Source organism: Oreochromis niloticus, linkage group LG22 (genome assembly GCF_001858045.2).
Source record: "Oreochromis niloticus isolate F11D_XX linkage group LG22, O_niloticus_UMD_NMBU, whole genome shotgun sequence".
Classification (NCBI taxonomy): domain Eukaryota; kingdom Metazoa; phylum Chordata; class Actinopteri; order Cichliformes; family Cichlidae; genus Oreochromis; species Oreochromis niloticus.
In genome coordinates, this window is record NC_031985.2 from 21,166,163 (window position 1) to 21,184,681 (window position 18,519).

The window sequence follows — 18,519 nt, forward strand, 5'->3', positions numbered from 1 at the left end:
AAGAAAAGGGCTTCTTCCAAAAACTCAAAACTCTGTGCCGTTTCTGTGTCAGACCCAGAGAAACTGACTGACTTTGAGAATCCCAGCTGTCTGTTCTCACTCTACAAAATGAAATTTTAAAGAAATATATCAAATATTTCTGCATGAGTCTGCATCTATGATTAAAGAATATTTTTCTTCAGATGTTTACAAGTCTCTTAGGATTTAAAAAAAAAAAACCCTCCACAAGTCCAATGAGTGTTGTTAACATAACATACTATTGTTATAATTTTTAAGAGAATCTGACATTATTTTCACTGTTTACAACAACGGTAGAGGAAACTGGTAAATGTTTTAAAAAGGGTTCCCAAAAATTAACATTGCTCCACATCTTTGTTTTGTAAGGATCCAGATAGAAGTTTGCATATACCAGGACCTCAGTGTTTATGAGTATTCTTGAGGAATTAAAAATATTAATAAAAGGAGCTGATCAGAACCACAAATTTAAAATTTAAAATTGAAAGGAAGTCTGCATGATGTTTGCCAAGTGCTCAAATCCAGAGGTCAATTTAGAAATAGAGTTGCACGTATCCAACATTAAAAATAAATAAATAAATAAATAAAATTTAAAAAACAAAACAAAAAACAAAACAAACATCATTTTATAAATGAATGGATGACAAAAATACCTTTTTAGATTAAAAATGTCCTTATAACTTCAAAGTTTCATTCAGTAATGGTTGCTCATTCTAAAAAATGTGTGAAATAGAGTCACAGCATGAATTGGTATATTTAATTATTTATAGTTTATTATTTCATCCAAAGTTAAAACAGTGGACATCAGCAATTGAATCTTTCACAATCAAGCTTTTCAAATGAGAAAAGGAAAACCGATTTAGGTAACTGCAGATTACCCATGTGGTTTTTGGGTACCTGACCAGAAAAATATTGGATGTAACTTACATAATTTAAATAGCTGCATGATTGTATTATGTAATTGTGGTGGCTGAAAGAGTAAAAACTGCTTGCATGAATGGTGTGAATGGGTGAATGAGGCAAGTTGTGTTGTGAGTGCTCAAATAGAGTAGAAAAGCGCTATGTAAGAACCAGTCCATTTACCATTTACTTTAAAGATTACTATTTAATATATCATTATATTTACAAAACAGTACATTTCAAGCTCTTTTGATGCTCCATGTTTATATTTTAATGTTGGCACATAACTGCTGTGGCTGTTGGTGAAAAATCAAAGTGTCTTTTGGAATAAATAAAAATCTTCCAGTGTGGCCAAAGCCAACTCGGTGCAAAACGTCTCATCTGGCAAAGACACCAAGCGGTCCAGAGTGATGTAGTTGGGCAGGGTTGGATCATACTGAGCTTTTCCGAGATACTCGAGGAACAGGTGGCGCTCTCTGAGGCGCAAGTGCTTGGAATTGAGGACCTGGAAAAAGATGTCAGATAACTGGAGTTAGAATTCCTCAAAACAGCCAAAGAAAATCAGTTAATAGTACTTTAAAACTTAAAAATATGAGCGCAAGAGAGACCTACCTGTGGGAACTTGGTAATAAGGTGGTGGGGTACTTTCATGGTGTTGTGGATGAAGTCAAATATCTCTGTCAGCTTCCTTTTATTGGCAGTCAGAAGTTTGGGCACAGCGAGAACTATGTGCTGGATCTCGTTTCTCTTAAAGCCAAGCTCTATTTCACACACCTGTAGAGTAAATCAAAATCTATTGAGAACAACACATCTAAAACTGACACGTTCTAATAATTTCTCCCATTTTTTCTGTACCTTTAAATTTTCTTTAACGGGCTCCAAACTGCCACACAGTAACCTGGGAAGACGAGCTACAATATTTCGTGTCTGGGGAGAAATGCAAAACAAGCTATAAGTTGTAATAACACACTATAATAACAGCATAATAGCACAGCTCATATCTTATATCTCCTATCATAGCTGCATACATTGTTAGCACTGAGGTTAAGTTGCTGCTGATAAAAACCCAATCTGTTGTCCAGCCTCTTCACGCTGAAGTTGAGCAGATAAGGAGCTCTGGACACCATGGACGCAACCGTCTCTGAACTGAAGTTCTTTGACTTGAGGTAGTTCACCCTTCACAAATGATGAGAGACAGAGAGAAAACACTCATAGTGTCATAGCAGTAACATAACACATGAACATAAATAGCTCTTTTCAAGCAGAACCTACTCAACTCAACTCAATTCCAGCCGTTTTCCATTACAATCGAGTACCACCTAATGTGCGTGGGGTTGTTATAGCGACACGGCTGAAAGTCCATTGACATCACATTTCGTTTCACTTCGGATCGCTTGGAACCCCAACCAAGAAGCTACAAAAGTACATGAAGCTTATGCGTAAGTTCAATAAGAAAGACCTATGGCCTCACATGTGTCCACTCCCAGGTGCTGCTGGATAAATCTAAACTTTATCACTTTCCCACACTGTCAAGCTGTTTGTGTCATCACTGGTCTAGTCCAATCACCTTCTTCCAGTCTTCTCCAGGCCAATCAGCATTTATGCTGCTTAGTTTAAATCTCACTGCCCATCTGTCTTTCTTCTTCGCAGATGTCGTAGTGCAACCCACCTCTTCCCCATCTCCATCTGTCATCATTCAAGCTCCATTTAAGCCACCTTCCTCTCCATCACCAGCATCTAGGCTCCTGCTATTCTCTTTCACGGGTTCTGTTCTGCCAACACGGGCCATCGAAGTCTAACCGCCAAACATTTATCTATATTCTGTTCATTAATAAATCATGTTCAAAAAAATCAAGCCGAGCCGTGTTGAACCATCCAAAGTAGGTACCAGTGGAAAAGGGCTCAAAGTGTCCAAGGTGAAAACATAAGATCTGCATCACTGCACATAAAAATAAAAATATAGAACTGATTTAAATTTGTCCAATCTCACCTTCAGGGTTATAATATTGGGGTGTTTTTTTTCCCATTGCTCTGTGGAAATCTTATTCTGACTCCTTGAACCTGCATTGCCAAAGCACATTGGATCACCTCCATTATGTAAAAATGGCAAGACATCTTGGATTTCACTTTGAGCAAGCTCTAGGGAGGTAAATCTAACAAATAAGCAGATGGTGAGGGCCAATCATTTTAGTGTGGCTAAAAAATTCCACAGTTCCAGCTGCTTCCACTGAACGTCCTCCATCAGCCACCTTAAGACAACACAGCTAAACCTCACACTGACAGCCTGTTTCTGGTTTACTAATTCATGTGGACAATGTCCTGAACATTAAAAACAACAATGAGCATCCTCATCATCATGCTCCTGACCTTCAGGCTTGCATACTATGCAGACAAGATGGGTCAGTATGAGACAGAGGTTGCTGTCTGCTCTTTGTTCAAATCTGAGGTTAAATTGTTAAAAAACAGGTGCTCAAAATGGGACATTAAATGAAAGAAAAAACAAACAAACAAACAAAAACAACAACCAACATCTCCAGTGTCCTTAAAGTGGTCCAGATGTAAAAGAGAAGATGACTTTTAGAGGGAGATCAGGCAAATTAAAAATCAGATAAGATTTTTAAATTTTATGGGTGTGACTTAATCACATCAGACACATTTGTGTTACAATAAAGAACCTCGACATGTAAAGCTTTTCATTAAGATGCCTTCGACCTACCTGGCCTGTAGGTTTTCCAAACTCTCAGTGAGAATGAAGGGGTTGTGTGAGATAATATAGCCAAAGCGAGAGTCCTCCACGCCGATGTCTTTGAGAAACAGTAACCGCGGAGCCACATCTGTGTTGAAGTTGAGCCTCAGCAGCATGGAGCCTACATTAGGCCTTTGTTCCAGCTTCCACAAGTTCACCCCTACGATGAGAAGGGGTGGGTGAATGATTAGAAATAATACAATTTGGGTTCAAATTTTGAAGATGAGGTTTTACTGTGATTCCAAAGTGGTTATTTTGATTACCTAGTTGTACCAACTTGCTAAGTGTCTCAGACTTATCGACATAATCTCTAAGAGTGGTGGAGACTGGAGGGATGGCAGAGGGAACAGATATACTGATGGCCTCTTCATCACTGATCTCTTCTAAAGCTGAAGGCTGAGCCACAGGATCCAAATCTGCTTGATAAAGAAATTACAGAGGAGCAAATTCCAACGTGATACAAAAAAACCCTTTAAATTAATGAACAATCACAGCAGCAAACCACTACCTACCTAATGATATATGATTATTTTCAGTAGTTAGTGCAGCATCTCTGGTTGGCAACAGTGAGGTCTTGTGTGCTCCAACATTAGTTCTTGACAGCTCTTGTGTATTCGTGCCTTCCTTTGCCTCAGTTGTCAGATATTTAGCTGCTGAGTCACTGTAGAAGCAAATCTGTTGTTTCCACCTCAGTCTTGTCAGCGTTGTTGCTGTTGTGTGATTCCCCCTGATCGATGATCCACTAATAACTTTTGTTGGTGCTCTTGTCACCTTAATCCGCTGCTGAACCCGAGTGTAATACTGCCAGGTACTGCTCACTGTCTTAGAGTAAAGAGGACCCGTGCCTCTTAGACACAGCTGTGCACAAGTAGAGGCCATGGTTATTCTGTAAGAAATGAACATGACATATTTAAGAGCCATACCATGCAACATACAGTAGTGGGAAAAGGTCTTCAGTCAATTGTCATTCCTTTATATTTTACTTTCAAGTAGCCAGACTTTCTTGTAATTTTTAAAGTGGTATTGAGCAACAGCTCTCCAGGCTTTCTGAAGGTCTTTCACATTTTTTTCTTTGGACATTGGCTGCTTTTTCACCAATTTTAAGCCCAGTTGTTTTATCTGCCCTTCAGAGAAATGTTTTTATTTCCCTCATTTCAACACAGACAAACGAATCCTTCCACCATAAAAAAAGCAGATGACTCAAGGGAACCAGTGTTGTGTCTACACATATTAGACAAGAACCACTTTTACAAATTTCCTAAAGATACTTTTAACTAGCAGCCTGTCACAAAACACATCACTTGTTTCCATTTCTTTAGTTGAAAAATACATAAGGTAACACAGTTTTACAAGCACAAATGTGTATTTTTATACCAACAATGTGATTCCCAAAGAGCTATTAGCTGAAGAACTGGTATGTCTCAGCATGATGTGCAGTATGCCTTCTCTGAGGACACTGGACAAGTGGTGGACAAAAGAAGAAGTGATAGTCCTTAAGGACCTGTCATTACACTAAAAAATTGCCAATTGCAAAAGTGCTTGGGTGCAGTCCTCTAAAATCTCAACTGGCACTGTGCATCGGTCAAATGCTGATTGGTTGACAAGTGGGCCAGAACTGGGAAGGGATCAACAGTGGAGTTCACCATTAGTAGGAGAAGCACCTGTGTGTTTAAATCCAGCGTCAGTACATAGACCTTTCCGTTGTCTTACTCACTGTTTATGAATCAAAACATTTTCTTCACCGTCCTGCAATGTCAAGTATTTTCACGTGCACGCTAACGGAAGTGTTAGCGTGCACGTGAAAATACTTGACATTGCAGGACGTAAACGCTCCACGTAAACGTCACTTTATGGGACGTGCCACAAAGGCGTGTTTTCACGGATACCTGTTTCCCCATTTTCCTAGCAGAAGAAGTGATGCCTAAAGACAGTTTTGATTTTATATGGCACAGACTGGAACAGCTACATAGTGAGAGCTTTGTGAAAAATTACTACAATCAATCACATTCTGGACCCAACATGTTTACACATACAAATTACTGGAGTAGTCTAGTAGAACTATAGCTCTTTATACACACATTTGAAACAACACGTTTATGTAAGGCAGTGACTGTTACATTTACAAGACGTATAAAAATACAGTTATGCTGCCATAGAAAGGTAGGACCTTTATGAACTATCAATAAGCCATCATTAAAATATAAACATAATAAAGGACTTAGTACTCTGACACAGGTACATATTAGCACTTTGTTCCTTTCTCACTCTGATGTTTGTAGCTATGTGCCTGCTTTCGCTTTTAGACTGTATAGTGTGCATTTTTTTTTCTAGTGAGATATGCAAAGTGAACGACATCGTCTTCACAGTGCCATAAATATTTATTCATTTTACCTCAGATGTCAGATATGTAGCTTTTGAGTCTCTGCAGAAGCACATCTATTGTTTCCATCTCAATCTTGTTGTGGTTTACATGCTAAGTTAGTGTGCAGTGTTTATGCTACTTTTTATTATTGGGTTAGACCAAAACGGTTAGCCCTGCTCATCGTGATGGTGTGTTTTTCAAAAAGGCAAAGATGAAATGCTCGTGTCATTCATATTTACAAAAACCTTAAGTCATTAATATACACTTTCCCCCGGATTAGCTAGCTATGCAGACAGCTCGGTTAATGATTTGCTGGCCTACGAGAGGCTAGCTGGACACGGTTACATCGTTGTATGCTAGCAGAATAATAATTCTTTAAATCCAGCGTCAGTACATAGAACTTTCCATTGTCTTACTCACTGTTTATGAATCAAAGCATTTTCTTCACCGTCCTGCAATGTCAAGTATTTTCACGTGCGCGCTAACGGAAGTGCTCCAGATAAACGTCACTTTATGGGACGTGCCACAACGGCGTGTTTTCACGCATACCTGATGTCTTTTTTATACTTAGCAGATAAAAAGTGTCATACATACAAATTAAAAACATAACATAACATTACTACAGTTAAAAAAAATGCACTGCTGTAGTTTATAACCTTTGCTCTGGGGAGTATTACAAAACTCTTTGGCATACTACGCCCCTACGATCAGGCTTGGTTCAGTCCGTCTTTAAGGTTCCTGTTGGTCTGTTTTTATATCGCCCAACCTCATTATTTCACAACTTTTAGTGTTCACGGATAAATTCGCATCGGTGAAGTTCAGGAGGAGGCATTTACCTGAGCGACATGGCAGCTACGATTGGACCCCGAATACCGAGGAAGGACGATGCGAACTATAACTTACATTTCCGAATGATAAACGAGCAACAAGTGGAGGATATCTCCATTGACTTCTTCTATAAGCCGCACACCATCACTCTGCTTACAGTCACTGTGCTCAGCCTCATGTACTTTGCCTTCACCAGGTAAATAACAAGCTGAAATTGAACGTTGCTGTTTACAATTGCTTTAAAAGCTTCATGTTTTAGTTCACACCCGAATTTGTGCCGTGACAGGGATGATGAACACACAGATAACAACCTCCGTGTCGGTTTGTTGGTAGTCGTCTCCTTCTTCTTGGTCATCAGTATCCTGGCCTTTCCTAATGGTAAGTTAATAACTACTCATAATAACACTCCTTCAGTGGATGCTCGAGTGTGATAAAGTCACCGTGTAGATCTGAAACAGTGGATTCATTAGTACCGCTTTGATGATTAATTACTAGTTTAATCGCTTTTACGGAGTTACTACTTTTCTGGCTACAAGTATTTTCAGTTTTTCACTTTTGGTTGATTGAATTAGGTGACTGGAAAATATGAAACCAAATCTGTCAGTTTTTGTCATTTTAAAAATATGGCTTGATCTGCCTGTATTCAAATCTGTCAAAAATGTCATTTTAGCCAGACCAGAATAGACTTGATTAAAAAATAGATTTTACCCACGAAATGACTAAATGTGATTAATTACTGTAAGAATATGTCTTAATTTATTAGTATACGTATACTTTATGTTATAAACTACCATTAAAGTGTAGCTTTAAAATAAATGTAGTAAGCTCTTTATAGTTTGTTAACTAAAGCTAGAGACTCAAGATTACCTGTTAAAACCCAGTTAGCTGTTTGATCAGATCGTCATACCTGTATTGTTGTATGCCTCAGCGATGTGGGGCCATAAAGACATTTCATATATATATATATATATATATATATATATGTGTATATATATATATACATATATATATATGTATATAATTCTAAAGATATTACTGTGCAAAAAAGACAATGGATCTGTATTTTCCATGATCTCTTTATTATAAACAGTACAATAACTTTATGATGCTTTCTATTTCAGGACCCTTCGTTAGGCCACACCCTGCAATATGGCGAATGGTGTTCGGTGGGTGTTTAACTTCTGCTAAGATACAGTTCTCATGTAGCCTTATCCTCACTCACTCACTTTTCCCCTGTGTTGGGTAGGTCTCAGTGTGCTCTACTTCCTGTTTCTTGTCTTCCTTATCTTCCTTAACTGGGACCAAGTGAAGACTCTAATGTACTGGCTCGACCCAAACCTCCGCTATGCAAAACGGGAGGCTGATATCATGGTAAGGACAGCTTTGAACTTACATTTTTTGGAACCTTTTGAAGTGAAACTTAAAATCCTCTAAAGCCATTTTTAATAGATGTAGAATAATCATGCTACATAGTTGTTTTATTTTTTCAATAAAGTTTTATTTAATGTACTGATGTTCTTACATGCTCCATAATATGATCTATTTGAAGAATCTGCTGACCAGTGAATCCACACTTGTGTAGTTAGATTTCAGTAAAATAAAGTAATTGTGGTACCAGTGAACATGTAATCAAAAGGAGGGATCAACGTGATTGGTTAGCATTGTTACTGTTGTTTTCTCCCTAACAGGAGTATGCTGTAAACTGTACAGTGATAACGTGGGAGCGCATCCTGAGCCACTTTGACATCTTTGCGTTTGGCCACTTTGGAGGATGGGCCATGAAGGCTTTGCTAATCCGCAGCTACGGCCTGTGTTGGACCATCAGCATAACCTGGGAACTCACTGAGGTAACATGCATGTGAGCTCCACGTGACAGCAGGCTTGATCTGCCTGTTTTCAAATCTGCCATAAACATGCTGTATGTTCACAAAGCTGGGAGTCTGCAAGGGCACAGAAGAGTAATTAGCAGTCATTTGTAGTAATCCAGCTCATACGAGAGAACGACAGTGCTTCAGATTATTCTGTGCAGGGAACAGGGATTGTTTGTCTGGGACACATTTATGACAGTATAATAGCAGTAGGAGCTTTTTGCACATAACAAAAGCTGTGGTCTTGACTGTTGCCAAGGAGTGGAAGTCTCAGTAAATTCACCACATGGTCTGAATGTACAATGCTCAGACAAACTGCAACAACACAGGAGCTACATGTTTAGCTAAATGTTAAACAATTAGAAAAAGACTGAAGGGTTGTCAGGAGAAAGCCTCTGCGCTCTAAAAAGAAAGAATATTTACGTGGCAACGTTCTTACCTTGCAGAAAAAATGAGTTCGTATTTAAAATTACTATCGCCAGAAGAGGCACGGCTTTCCAAAGTGTTTCCATGGAAATGACGATGGTTTAAAAATAAATTACTAAAAGCTCTCAGGCTGAAATAACGCAGGAGAGCTACATATCTTGTCCCTTGAGACACCCACTGTGGCTCAAGTGGAAAAAGACTAAAAAACTACAATAAAAGTTATTCTTTCTTGTGGAGAAAATTACCCAGATGAGGAGTTCACTGCAACAGAAAAAAAATAGATTCTCTAGCATCCATGGGCTATTGTTAAGAAATTATACTGTAAGTGATGACATCCAGAAATGATAGAAGTCATTTTAATGAAAGTTGAGAACATGTAAGATACGATAAGATGAGATAAGGGTCAATGGAGTTTGTAGAGGGATTGTGGACGCAGTACACCAGTTCGTTGTGGTGAAGCGATAGCCGAGTGTAAGAGTGAAGTGTTCGGCATTCCCTTGGATAAGTTTGAGGAAATTAAGAGGGGGCTGCTGGGGAGAGGGAGGTCTGGGCTGGGCTGCTCTGCCTAGGCTTAGCTTTTGTGACGCGTCCCCAGATAAGCTGAAGAAAATGGAAGGTTAACGCTTACACCTTTCCCTTTTTCCCATTTTCCATATTTTGTTTTCTTTATGTGCATTTTTTGTTGTAGTTCTGAACATTTTGTAGCTTATGGTGTTTTGGAACACTGTAACTGTAGTTTTATTGTCATTATTAGTAGCAGTAGTAACGTCAGTTTCAAAGACTTGTGTTTAAATTTCCGTGGCAGACAGGCTGTGATTTGGTTGTACGCGTGATCAGAGGGACTTCTACATTTTTGCGTATAGTATGAGCAATTTGAGGTATGAAAATACTCATAAACTACAGATTTTCCTGTGAAACATTTGTATGTGCGATTTACATACAACAGTGCCTTCGTGCAGTTCTTAGGCACTGTTAGTAAAGGAAGCCCAACGTCCTTTGGACAGATGAGACCTAAGTGGAGATGTCTGGCCAGAATACACAGCACCACATCTGGAGAGAACCAAACACAACATATCGCCACAAACACTTCATCATGTCAAGCACAGTGGAGGAGGGGTAATGATTTGCGCTTGTTTTGCTGCCACAGGTCCTGGACACCCGCAGTCATTGAGACGGCCCTGAACTGAACTGTTCTGTATATTAAAGTATTCTAGAGTCAAATGTGAGGCCATCTGTCTGACAGCTAAAGCTTGGCTTAAACTGGGTCATACAACAGGACAAGCAGAGGAACAAATCTAGTTTCCTTTTCAGCCATTCTGTTTTAATCATTGTGTTGCAATGGTGTGGCGAGATGTGGCGGGATTTCAGAAGAGCTGTGCGTAAACATATGCCCGCAAACCTCAGTGAACCAAAGTAACACTATATAGAAGACTTTGTTCAAATTCCTCAGCAATGATGTGTGAGACTGATAAAATCATATAGAAAACGAGTAGTTCAGTTATTGCTGCTGAAGGTGGTTCAACAACCTGCTGAATAATTTTTGCATACCACTTCTGCATTTTGACATTGTTTTAGTTCAATAAAGAATAACGCAGTATAAATTATTATGTGTTGTTATCCATCAATTTCTATTTAAATGATTTTGGAACCCGACAGGGACCAGATGACTTTTTGTTCTCTTATATAAACCTTAGAACTGTAAAAAGGAGTAATTTCTATTTCGCTGACTGTATATTAACTCAGTCCTGTCTGTCCCATGTTTGCTCACAGCTCTTCTTCATGCACCTTCTACCGAACTTTGCGGAGTGCTGGTGGGATCAGGTGATACTCGACATACTGTTGTGTAATGGAGGAGGCATCTGGCTGGGAATGACCGTCTGCCGTTTTCTGGAGATGAGGACATATCGCTGGGCCAGCATCAAGTCAGTACTTTCTTCTCTCTTTTTTTTCCGTATGAAAAAGAGTTGCCATGAACATTAGAAACAGCTGAAACAATTTAATAATATGATAAGAGATGGGATGTGTAAGACAAAGTTGTCTTTTCCAAATTCCTAAAAGCTAAAAAAGCATCTCTGGAATTCCTCTAAAACCTTTATCAATAAACCTTAATCATTAAACTTCCTGGCGTTCTTGTTTCCCTTTTTGTTCTCAAATGATTTACATTCAGAGATCTTTTTCACATAATTGACCACAGGGAGAACAATTGGTTTCTTATTGTTCACCTTGAATAATGTTCAAGTGTTTCATGTTTCAAACATGAGTAGATGTCTGTATTATGAGTGTAACCCTGACACAATACACTGTTTCTGTTCAGGGAAATCCACACTACCACAGGGAAGATAAAGCGAGCTGTGCTTCAGTTCACTCCAGCCAGCTGGACCTTCGTGCGCTGGTTTGATCCAAAATCATCATTCCAGAGGCTTGCGGGCATCTATCTCTTCATGATTCTGTGGCAGGTAGAGTATACCGTGATTCAGAAACACAAACTCAGTTCTAAAAAGTTTGGGTGCTTCTTAAAAAAACCGAATGCAATGATTTGCAAATCTCATAAACCAATATTTTATTCACAGTCGAACATAAAAAAATATATCAAATGTTTTATTTATGCCCAAAAATGCAAAAATATACAAAATGAACTAACAAGACAGGACCCTTAGAAGAGGTCAAACGAGTAGAACTAAAATAAAGCCAAAATAGCAACTAAACATATATCCACACTTAACTGCTCAACAAATTTAAATAAATAAATAAAAAACCTGACCTAACACGCAAAAAACAAAGGGGACTTAAATACTGGCTCAGATGTCTTTTTTTAGGGAAGGCCTTTCATATTTCAGCGAGACAATGCTAAACCTTACACTGCAGACAAGAGCCTGGCTTTGGTCTACCAGCAGTCCAGACCTTTCACAAACTGAAGACATTTGGAGCATCAAGAAAGAAAAAAACAAAACAAAGAAGACCCAAGACTGTTGAGCATCCTGCATCAGATAAGAATGCTATCCTCGGTTCACTGACATTTACAGACCGTTGTTAAAAGAAGAGTGGATGGTACACAGTGGTACACATGGAGAAACTTTTTTGAGATAAAAGAAATAAAAAAACCTTAACTTGTTCTTAAAATGGTCCATTTTCTTAGTTTGATATATTTTCCTTGTTTTTTGGGGAATTAAATATGGGTTTATTAAATAGTTGCATTTTACACACCTTCCCAAGTTTTTGGAATTGGGGTTGTACTTGCAAGATAGTGAGTCATTGATCAATTCACTAATCTGTCTGTTGAATATCGTTCATTTGAAGAATCATATGTTCAGTAATACCCTCACTGTACATAAACAACACTTCCTGTGAAATCCTGTTTGTCTTACACATCTTTATTTCCACAGCTGACAGAGCTGAACACATTCTTCCTCAAGCACATCTTCGTCTTCCAGGCCTCTCACCCTCTGAGCTGGTGTCGTATCCTCCTTATCGGAGTCATCACTGCACCCACTGTACGGTACGATTAAACCTCAAATTTACATCACTTACCAATCTTTGAGCATCTGTAATAATTACGATGTTATGCGGTCTTATTCACGTTGTGCCTACTAAATACACGTCTGCGAGGATGCTATGTTAATGTTTGCTTACTGATGTTGGGGGTTTGGGGTTTTTTTTAGACAATATTATGCATACCTGACAGACACTCAATGTAAGCGAGTTGGCACACAGTGTTGGGTTTTTGGGTGAGTATCTTTTTTTTACTGTCAATTTAAGCATTTTCTTTATCTAAGAGCAACTTTGGATGATGTTTTAAAAAATGTAAAAATTAAAAATTGTAGCTCGACCCATAGCTTGTCCATTTCCTTTTTTTTATCTCTTGCTTTGTCATTATGTAAGTAACAAGTGTCAAGTGTCACATATTACTCATCTAATTATCTTTATGGTTGAAATCTGTTGTTGAACAACACATAAAACAAAGCTTTCACTCATTTTCAACCAGAGAGTAAATGGACACTTCCTGCCATTGGCGCCAGCTTAACCATAATCATATCAGGCCACGAAGCACTGGTGTCAAGTTGTCTCATTAGACTACAGTTTGAATCTTTATTTAAACCTTTTGGATTCATTTTTATAACAGTGTAGCTTCATGTCAATTGAAATTCATAACATCATGTAGTCCTCTCAGACACAAAGGTGCTGATGTCCTTAGTCTGCTCCGGTTACTATAGCAACGAGACCGGCACACTCTCCGTCAGCGACTTAACGCTGATGCCGCTCTCTTGTCTGAGGTTCACCCCTGCAGTGTAACCTTTAAAAGTGTAAGAGTTTCCCACTGCACAGTGTGCTGAATGAATATCAGTTATGCGTCTGAATACTGTGGGAACAGTAACATGGACAACATCCATTTAGGGTCTCATCCATCAATAGAGGCACTTTAGCGCAGTGTAAAGGCATGGCCAAGAGAGGGGGCCATTGTTGAATACAGATGTCTGTTTTTGAAACATTCAAATCAAACACACCATTTCTGTTTTATTCTGTATTTCTCTTTAAGAGCCATCGCTTTCCTGGAGGCGCTTGCTTGTGTAAAATTTGGCCACGACTTGTTTTCCAAGACACAAATTCGCTATGTGCTCCTGTGGCTGCTGTGTCTGGTAAGAAAAGACAAGTGTGCATTTATAATTAAACGATATGTGTCACCTACAGTAATTGATTATTAAAATAGATTGAAAATAAGTGGATAATAAGCTAGATGTTGCAGGACTTTGCATCTGATGTGCTGCACAAATATTAACTGTGATTTTTACAGGAGTAACAGTTTATATTTTCTTTTTCCTTTAAGCAGACTCATTTTTTGCACACTTTTTCTTCCAGGCACTCATCACGCTCCTGTGCTTATATGGGATGGTGTGGTATGAGCAAAAGAAAGTGAAGGTAAGACAGTGCCCTGGGCTGCTTGCTTACTTAAATGTTTCTAGAGGTTTTGGTTTGCTTGTGATAGTAGAAACTTCCATCTGTGGAATAGAACAGAGGGATGTACTACAAAGAAAGCTTAAGAGGTAAAACCTAAAATCCCAGTCACACACAGCAGGTGTCACAGTGGTGGTTATCAACCTTTCTGTTAAGCCGGGCTTTCTGCTTCAAGGTTATGTGCACATTTACATAAAAAGGGCCGTTTAATGCTTCACATGACGCTTCTTCTGCACAAATTGATCTCTTTGAGTGCCAGCTACTCCAGTCAGAGATGTTTTCTGATGATGATGATGATGATGATGATGATGATGATGATGATTAAACAGTATATATAAATGACAAAAACATATAACTGGAAAATGCAACGGTGCAGCAGATAACACCAAGTTAAATAGCCATAAAATTTGACTCTCATCAATACATCAAGTTTATTTTAATACTGAGTGAATCTCAGTGCTGCTGTGTAAGCATCAGAACCCAATATAAAAACATTTATATTCATGTTTTTTCCTACATCACCAACTGAACACATGCAAATCCCAGTAAAAATGCACTGTTTCGACTTTTTAGCTGCACATTCGGTGGTGTTAGTAAGATACGGCTTAACAAGCTGCACATATTAGATGTATTTACCCAGCAAAGGATCTTTATCACATGGAAAACATGATGTTTAAAAAAAAGAAGAAAAAAGAATCACTGAAAAGCACTTCCTGATGATCTTAAATTAAAACCCTGCTCCTGACCATGCTATGTGTGCAGCATGAGTTACCATGGTGATTTAGCCAAAACAGAGTCACTTTCTTGACACAGAAAACTTTGACGTTAACCTCGACATAGCTCACTGTGCCATTAATCTCACTTCACGGTGCACCCCTCTGGCGTTAGCATCAATGTCAACAGTTAACTGTTTCTAAGTGCCCTGTGTGTAAGCATGGCACAGCACCACCATTAGAATATGACGGTGAGCACGGATGCAGAAAACCAGGACTCTGAAACCGTCTGTACATTTTGAACCAAGCCACAGCAGTGTTTTGAGTGAGCGAGTTGTACAGACTGTTTGTGTTTGTGACTCTGATTTTCTTTCTGTTGGCAGAGAAATTCTCTGCAAAGGCACAACTGCAATGACAGGAGTGTTATTGACTCATGTGGTTTCATCACAGATGGTGCTGCAGGTCAGTCTCATAACATGCAGATTGATGACAATATTTCACTAAACTCCATCTCAAATGTTTATTATATCTCATGTCTCTTTGCTCCACAGCTCAGGAATATTCCCCAAGAACTGTGCAGACTGCAAAACGGAGGAGAGCTGCAGGCAGGAACAGATTTGTGAATGGTCAAGGAGGAAAGAGACAATAAACAGCAACTGATACTGAATCTTTGTGACCTCTGTGGAGGGGGATGAGGAAATGATGCGTTTACCAAGAGGAATACAGTATGCACTTTGTGGATGGATTTAATTAATATTGTAAGTTGCATCATTGGTGCAATTAATCGCCAAAAAATAGATTCCAGAAATCATATCGGTGTCACTTGATAAACCGTTTGAACTTCTAAAGGTGTGGGAGGCCAGAACACGACAGCAAAGTTTGATTGAGTTTCTTTTCTATTAAATGTCAAAGATGTTTCTAAACAAACTTAAATAATGAGGTAATATGCGCTGGAGTTTGAGAGAAAATGGTGCCTTATTTGGACTGTAACAGCAGTCTGTGTCATTCCACAACCAATATTGTCTTTTTAACACTGGAATAATGTTGTCAAGTGAGGGGTGTACCAACCAGTCCACACCCACCATCCTGTACAACACACATGTAGACTATTTGCACTAAACCTTTTTGACTGGTGTGTTTTTTATTTACTGACCTTAATAGCTTTAAGAGAAACTAAAGATGTCGAATACTGTTGGGTTTAAGAGTTGTAGATGGTTTGATTCTGTGATGATTTGATGATGATGATTAATGTTGTCGGTTTAATATTTTTATGGTTATATGATGCTGGTGCATTTACTGTCTGTAAGTTTCTTCAATCAAAACAGCATCAGCAGGAAATAAAGTCTTTGTCTATTTTTTAAACGAGTGTAAGAATTACTTAACCAGCTGTTGCTTTATTAAAGTTTTTCAGATGTGTGACTTTGACGATGTCTGTGGAGTGATGCTGTGTATGAATGTGTGGCGTACCCAACACAGAACTGTGACATTCAATGTAATTGCACTGCGGTGACATTCAGTGGCTCAATATTTGTGTAAAAAGATCTTTTTTAATGCAATTTTTATGATCCAGATTAATTAAATGTGACATTAATAATACAACATGTGAATACTCTAAATAAGCTGTTAAATGTGTAGAATAATCTTTCATTTAGTGTTAGTTTTAATTTCAGCACTAACTTTCTTCACTGATTATTTTAATGTATTGAGTTTAAAGTGCAGACAACACAGCAAACTGTGCATGACGTGTTACTACCCATGTATGATTTGAATGGCTGAACTGTTTTTGTACACATAATTAAAACAAAGATTAAATAAATATAGTCTTTTTTTCATGGTTTTTCATTTCATTGTTCTCTGTGGCCTCATATGTCTGAAGCAACAAAAAAACAACAACAAGAGGACAACAAACATTAATTTTACAATTCAATTCAATTCAATTCAATCTTTATTGGCAGACTTCATGTCCATAAAAACAAGACAGAAACACACACACATATATATCTATATGTAGATAAATAAGTATATAAAACATTAGTAAAAAATATAAAGCATTTGTAAAAATTTGTAAAAATATAAAACCATAATATACATAAAACACAATTACTTAAAATAAATCAATAAATACACAAACACTTTAACCAGTGCTTTCTCAGACTGGATGAGTAACGGGAACCACTCAGTGTCGGATCTGTAAGTGCTAAAATTATACTGTTACTCGAACCATCCAGTCGTTCTCTAAAATTGTACATTAACTTTCTTAAAAGTGCTTTAAAAGTCCAAACACCCACAGCTACAAACATCTTTGTCTATTACAGTTCTTTTGTTGACATTTTAAAGGAACAATTTCCCCAGGTACTTGAAATATCTGTGGCTTTCTACAACACATTTTGTGAGTGCAAAGCTATATTCAACTGCCATTTTATTACTTGCATGTTTCTAGTATCGGGTTGCCTTCAGAGCTGCTTTAACCTTTTGTTGCATAGATTCTTCCTGCTCTAAGCTGACATGAGCAGCACCTGGTGTGCTTTTCTGCTTTAAAACTTGGTGTGTTGCATTCAGAGATGTTCTTCTACATGCATGTTGCCTTTTAAGTGACTCATTGAACTCTTGGCATTATCCTCTGACCTCTGACATCATGAACCAGAGAACGGCCACTTAGAAGAAAATCTCCCAGTAGATCAGCGGCTTCTGAAATATTCATACTTTTTTGGCATCAATAACCATGTCATGTTCAAGGTCACTTAGATCACCTTTCTTCTCTGATGCCCATTTTTTCTTGACATTGTCTTCATATTTACATGCCTCAGGGTACTGAGTTTCTGCCATGTGTTTGGCTGATTAAATATTTGAAGCAGCTGAACAGGTGTACCTAATATAACTGTCAATGAGTGTAAAAAGCAAAGGATTGGTTGTATATCTGATTTGCTCTTAATGTGTAGAAAGGTATAATTTATACACCACATTATACAAGTTACACAGGAATGCTTAGTTCACCTTTCAAGTCACCTTTTCATTTAGTTCTGCCAGCTACCACAGTGAAATCCAACATATCGTTGTTATGAAGAATCAAAATGGGTCAAATTGTTTGTGAGATGAAATATGGTGATGTAGCAGCTACCATTTATCTGAATTACTATTGAATTGTTCTTTAATGTATTTTTTTTATTACTTAAGTTAACTGTTGATGTTTCATCAGGAAGGGTGTCTGTCATAAAATATTTGCCAAATAAAACCACAGGGAGAGGCAAGGCTGAGATGGTTTGGGCATGTAGAGGAGGGATACTGGATACCAAGGATGGTGAATATGGAGCTGCCAGGAAGCAGGAAAAGAGGAAGCTCACAGAGAAGATTCATGGATGTAATGAAGATGTGTTGTTGATACATTCCTGCATACCTTGGTATGTGATTCTGAAAAGGACCACAGTACAGTTATTACTTTTAATGCATATAAGCCTATATTTTTACAATTTTGCACTATTATTTAGTTGGGATTATTACTTTTATTTGAGTAAAAGGTCTAAAAATAATAATTTCCATTTTGTTAAACACTTCTTCAAACCAAAATATTCTTGAAACCTTTGTGTTGAATTAAACTCTTTGTTTACTGTATTTATTTATGATCAAACATTCATAAGGTGAGCTCCCCGCTACTATGAAATTTTACTTCCACCATTTGCCAGGCAGATCTGAGTCAAAATCTAAAGCCCTTAT

General features: G+C 38.0%; 2 protein-coding genes across 4 annotated transcripts; one reads left to right on the forward strand and one right to left on the reverse strand.

Annotated features, from left to right (window-relative positions):
* Positions 1 to 1,100: 1,100 nt before the first annotated feature.
* On the reverse strand, positions 1,101 to 6,555 carry mterf3 (mitochondrial transcription termination factor 3). 3 transcript variants are annotated; one of them, XM_003444074.5, is made up of 8 exons: positions 6,444 to 6,555; positions 4,174 to 4,547; positions 3,925 to 4,077; positions 3,632 to 3,821; positions 1,944 to 2,091; positions 1,771 to 1,842; positions 1,528 to 1,689; positions 1,101 to 1,420 (listed from the first exon to the last, which is right to left on the reverse strand). In XM_003444074.5, exons 2-8 carry the CDS (start codon positions 4,538 to 4,540, stop codon positions 1,226 to 1,228), a joined length of 1,287 nt encoding a protein of 428 aa, XP_003444122.1. In that variant the 5' UTR covers positions 4,541 to 4,547; positions 6,444 to 6,555; the 3' UTR covers positions 1,101 to 1,225. The 3 variants fall into 3 exon arrangements, with proteins under 3 accessions (XP_003444122.1, XP_025758099.1, XP_025758100.1); XM_025902314.1 differs by having other exon boundaries at positions 3,925 to 4,080; XM_025902315.1 differs by lacking the exon at positions 6,444 to 6,555 and adding an exon at positions 5,376 to 5,448 and having other exon boundaries at positions 3,925 to 4,080.
* A 180-nt stretch (positions 6,556 to 6,735) lies between these two features.
* Positions 6,736 to 16,292, forward strand: ptdss1b (phosphatidylserine synthase 1b). Its single transcript, XM_003444161.5, has 13 exons — positions 6,736 to 7,047; positions 7,138 to 7,229; positions 7,973 to 8,017; positions 8,098 to 8,222; positions 8,540 to 8,698; positions 10,916 to 11,067; positions 11,460 to 11,601; positions 12,529 to 12,641; positions 12,805 to 12,870; positions 13,680 to 13,779; positions 14,000 to 14,059; positions 15,192 to 15,270; positions 15,360 to 16,292. The coding sequence occupies exons 1-13, from the start codon at positions 6,869 to 6,871 to the stop codon at positions 15,455 to 15,457; spliced, it is 1,410 nt and encodes a 469-aa protein (XP_003444209.1). The 5' UTR covers positions 6,736 to 6,868; the 3' UTR covers positions 15,458 to 16,292.
* The last annotated feature ends 2,227 nt before the right edge of the window (positions 16,293 to 18,519 follow it).

What these genes read in the sequence shown, in the direction of transcription:
- ptdss1b (XM_003444161.5), top strand. Translation starts at nt 6,869, where the DNA reads ATGGCAGCTACGATTGGACCCCGAATACCGAGGAAGGACGATGCGAAC. An exon ending in ATGTACTTTGCCTTCACCAG is followed by an intron (nt 7,048 to 7,137) that starts GTAAATAACAAG and finishes GTGCCGTGACAG; the next exon opens with GGATGATGAACACACAGATA. An exon ending in TCCTGTGGCTGCTGTGTCTG is followed by an intron (nt 13,780 to 13,999) that starts GTAAGAAAAGAC and finishes TTTTTCTTCCAG; the next exon opens with GCACTCATCACGCTCCTGTG.
- mterf3 (XM_025902314.1), bottom strand. Translation starts at nt 4,540, where the DNA reads ATGGCCTCTACTTGTGCACAGCTGTGTCTAAGAGGCACGGGTCCTCTT. An exon ending in TTGGAAAACCTACAGGCCAG is followed by an intron (nt 2,092 to 3,631) that starts GTAGGTCGAAGG and finishes TCATTTGTGAAG; the next exon opens with GGTGAACTACCTCAAGTCAA. An exon ending in TTATTACCAAGTTCCCACAG is followed by an intron (nt 1,421 to 1,527) that starts GTAGGTCTCTCT and finishes ATCTTTTTCCAG; the next exon opens with GTCCTCAATTCCAAGCACTT.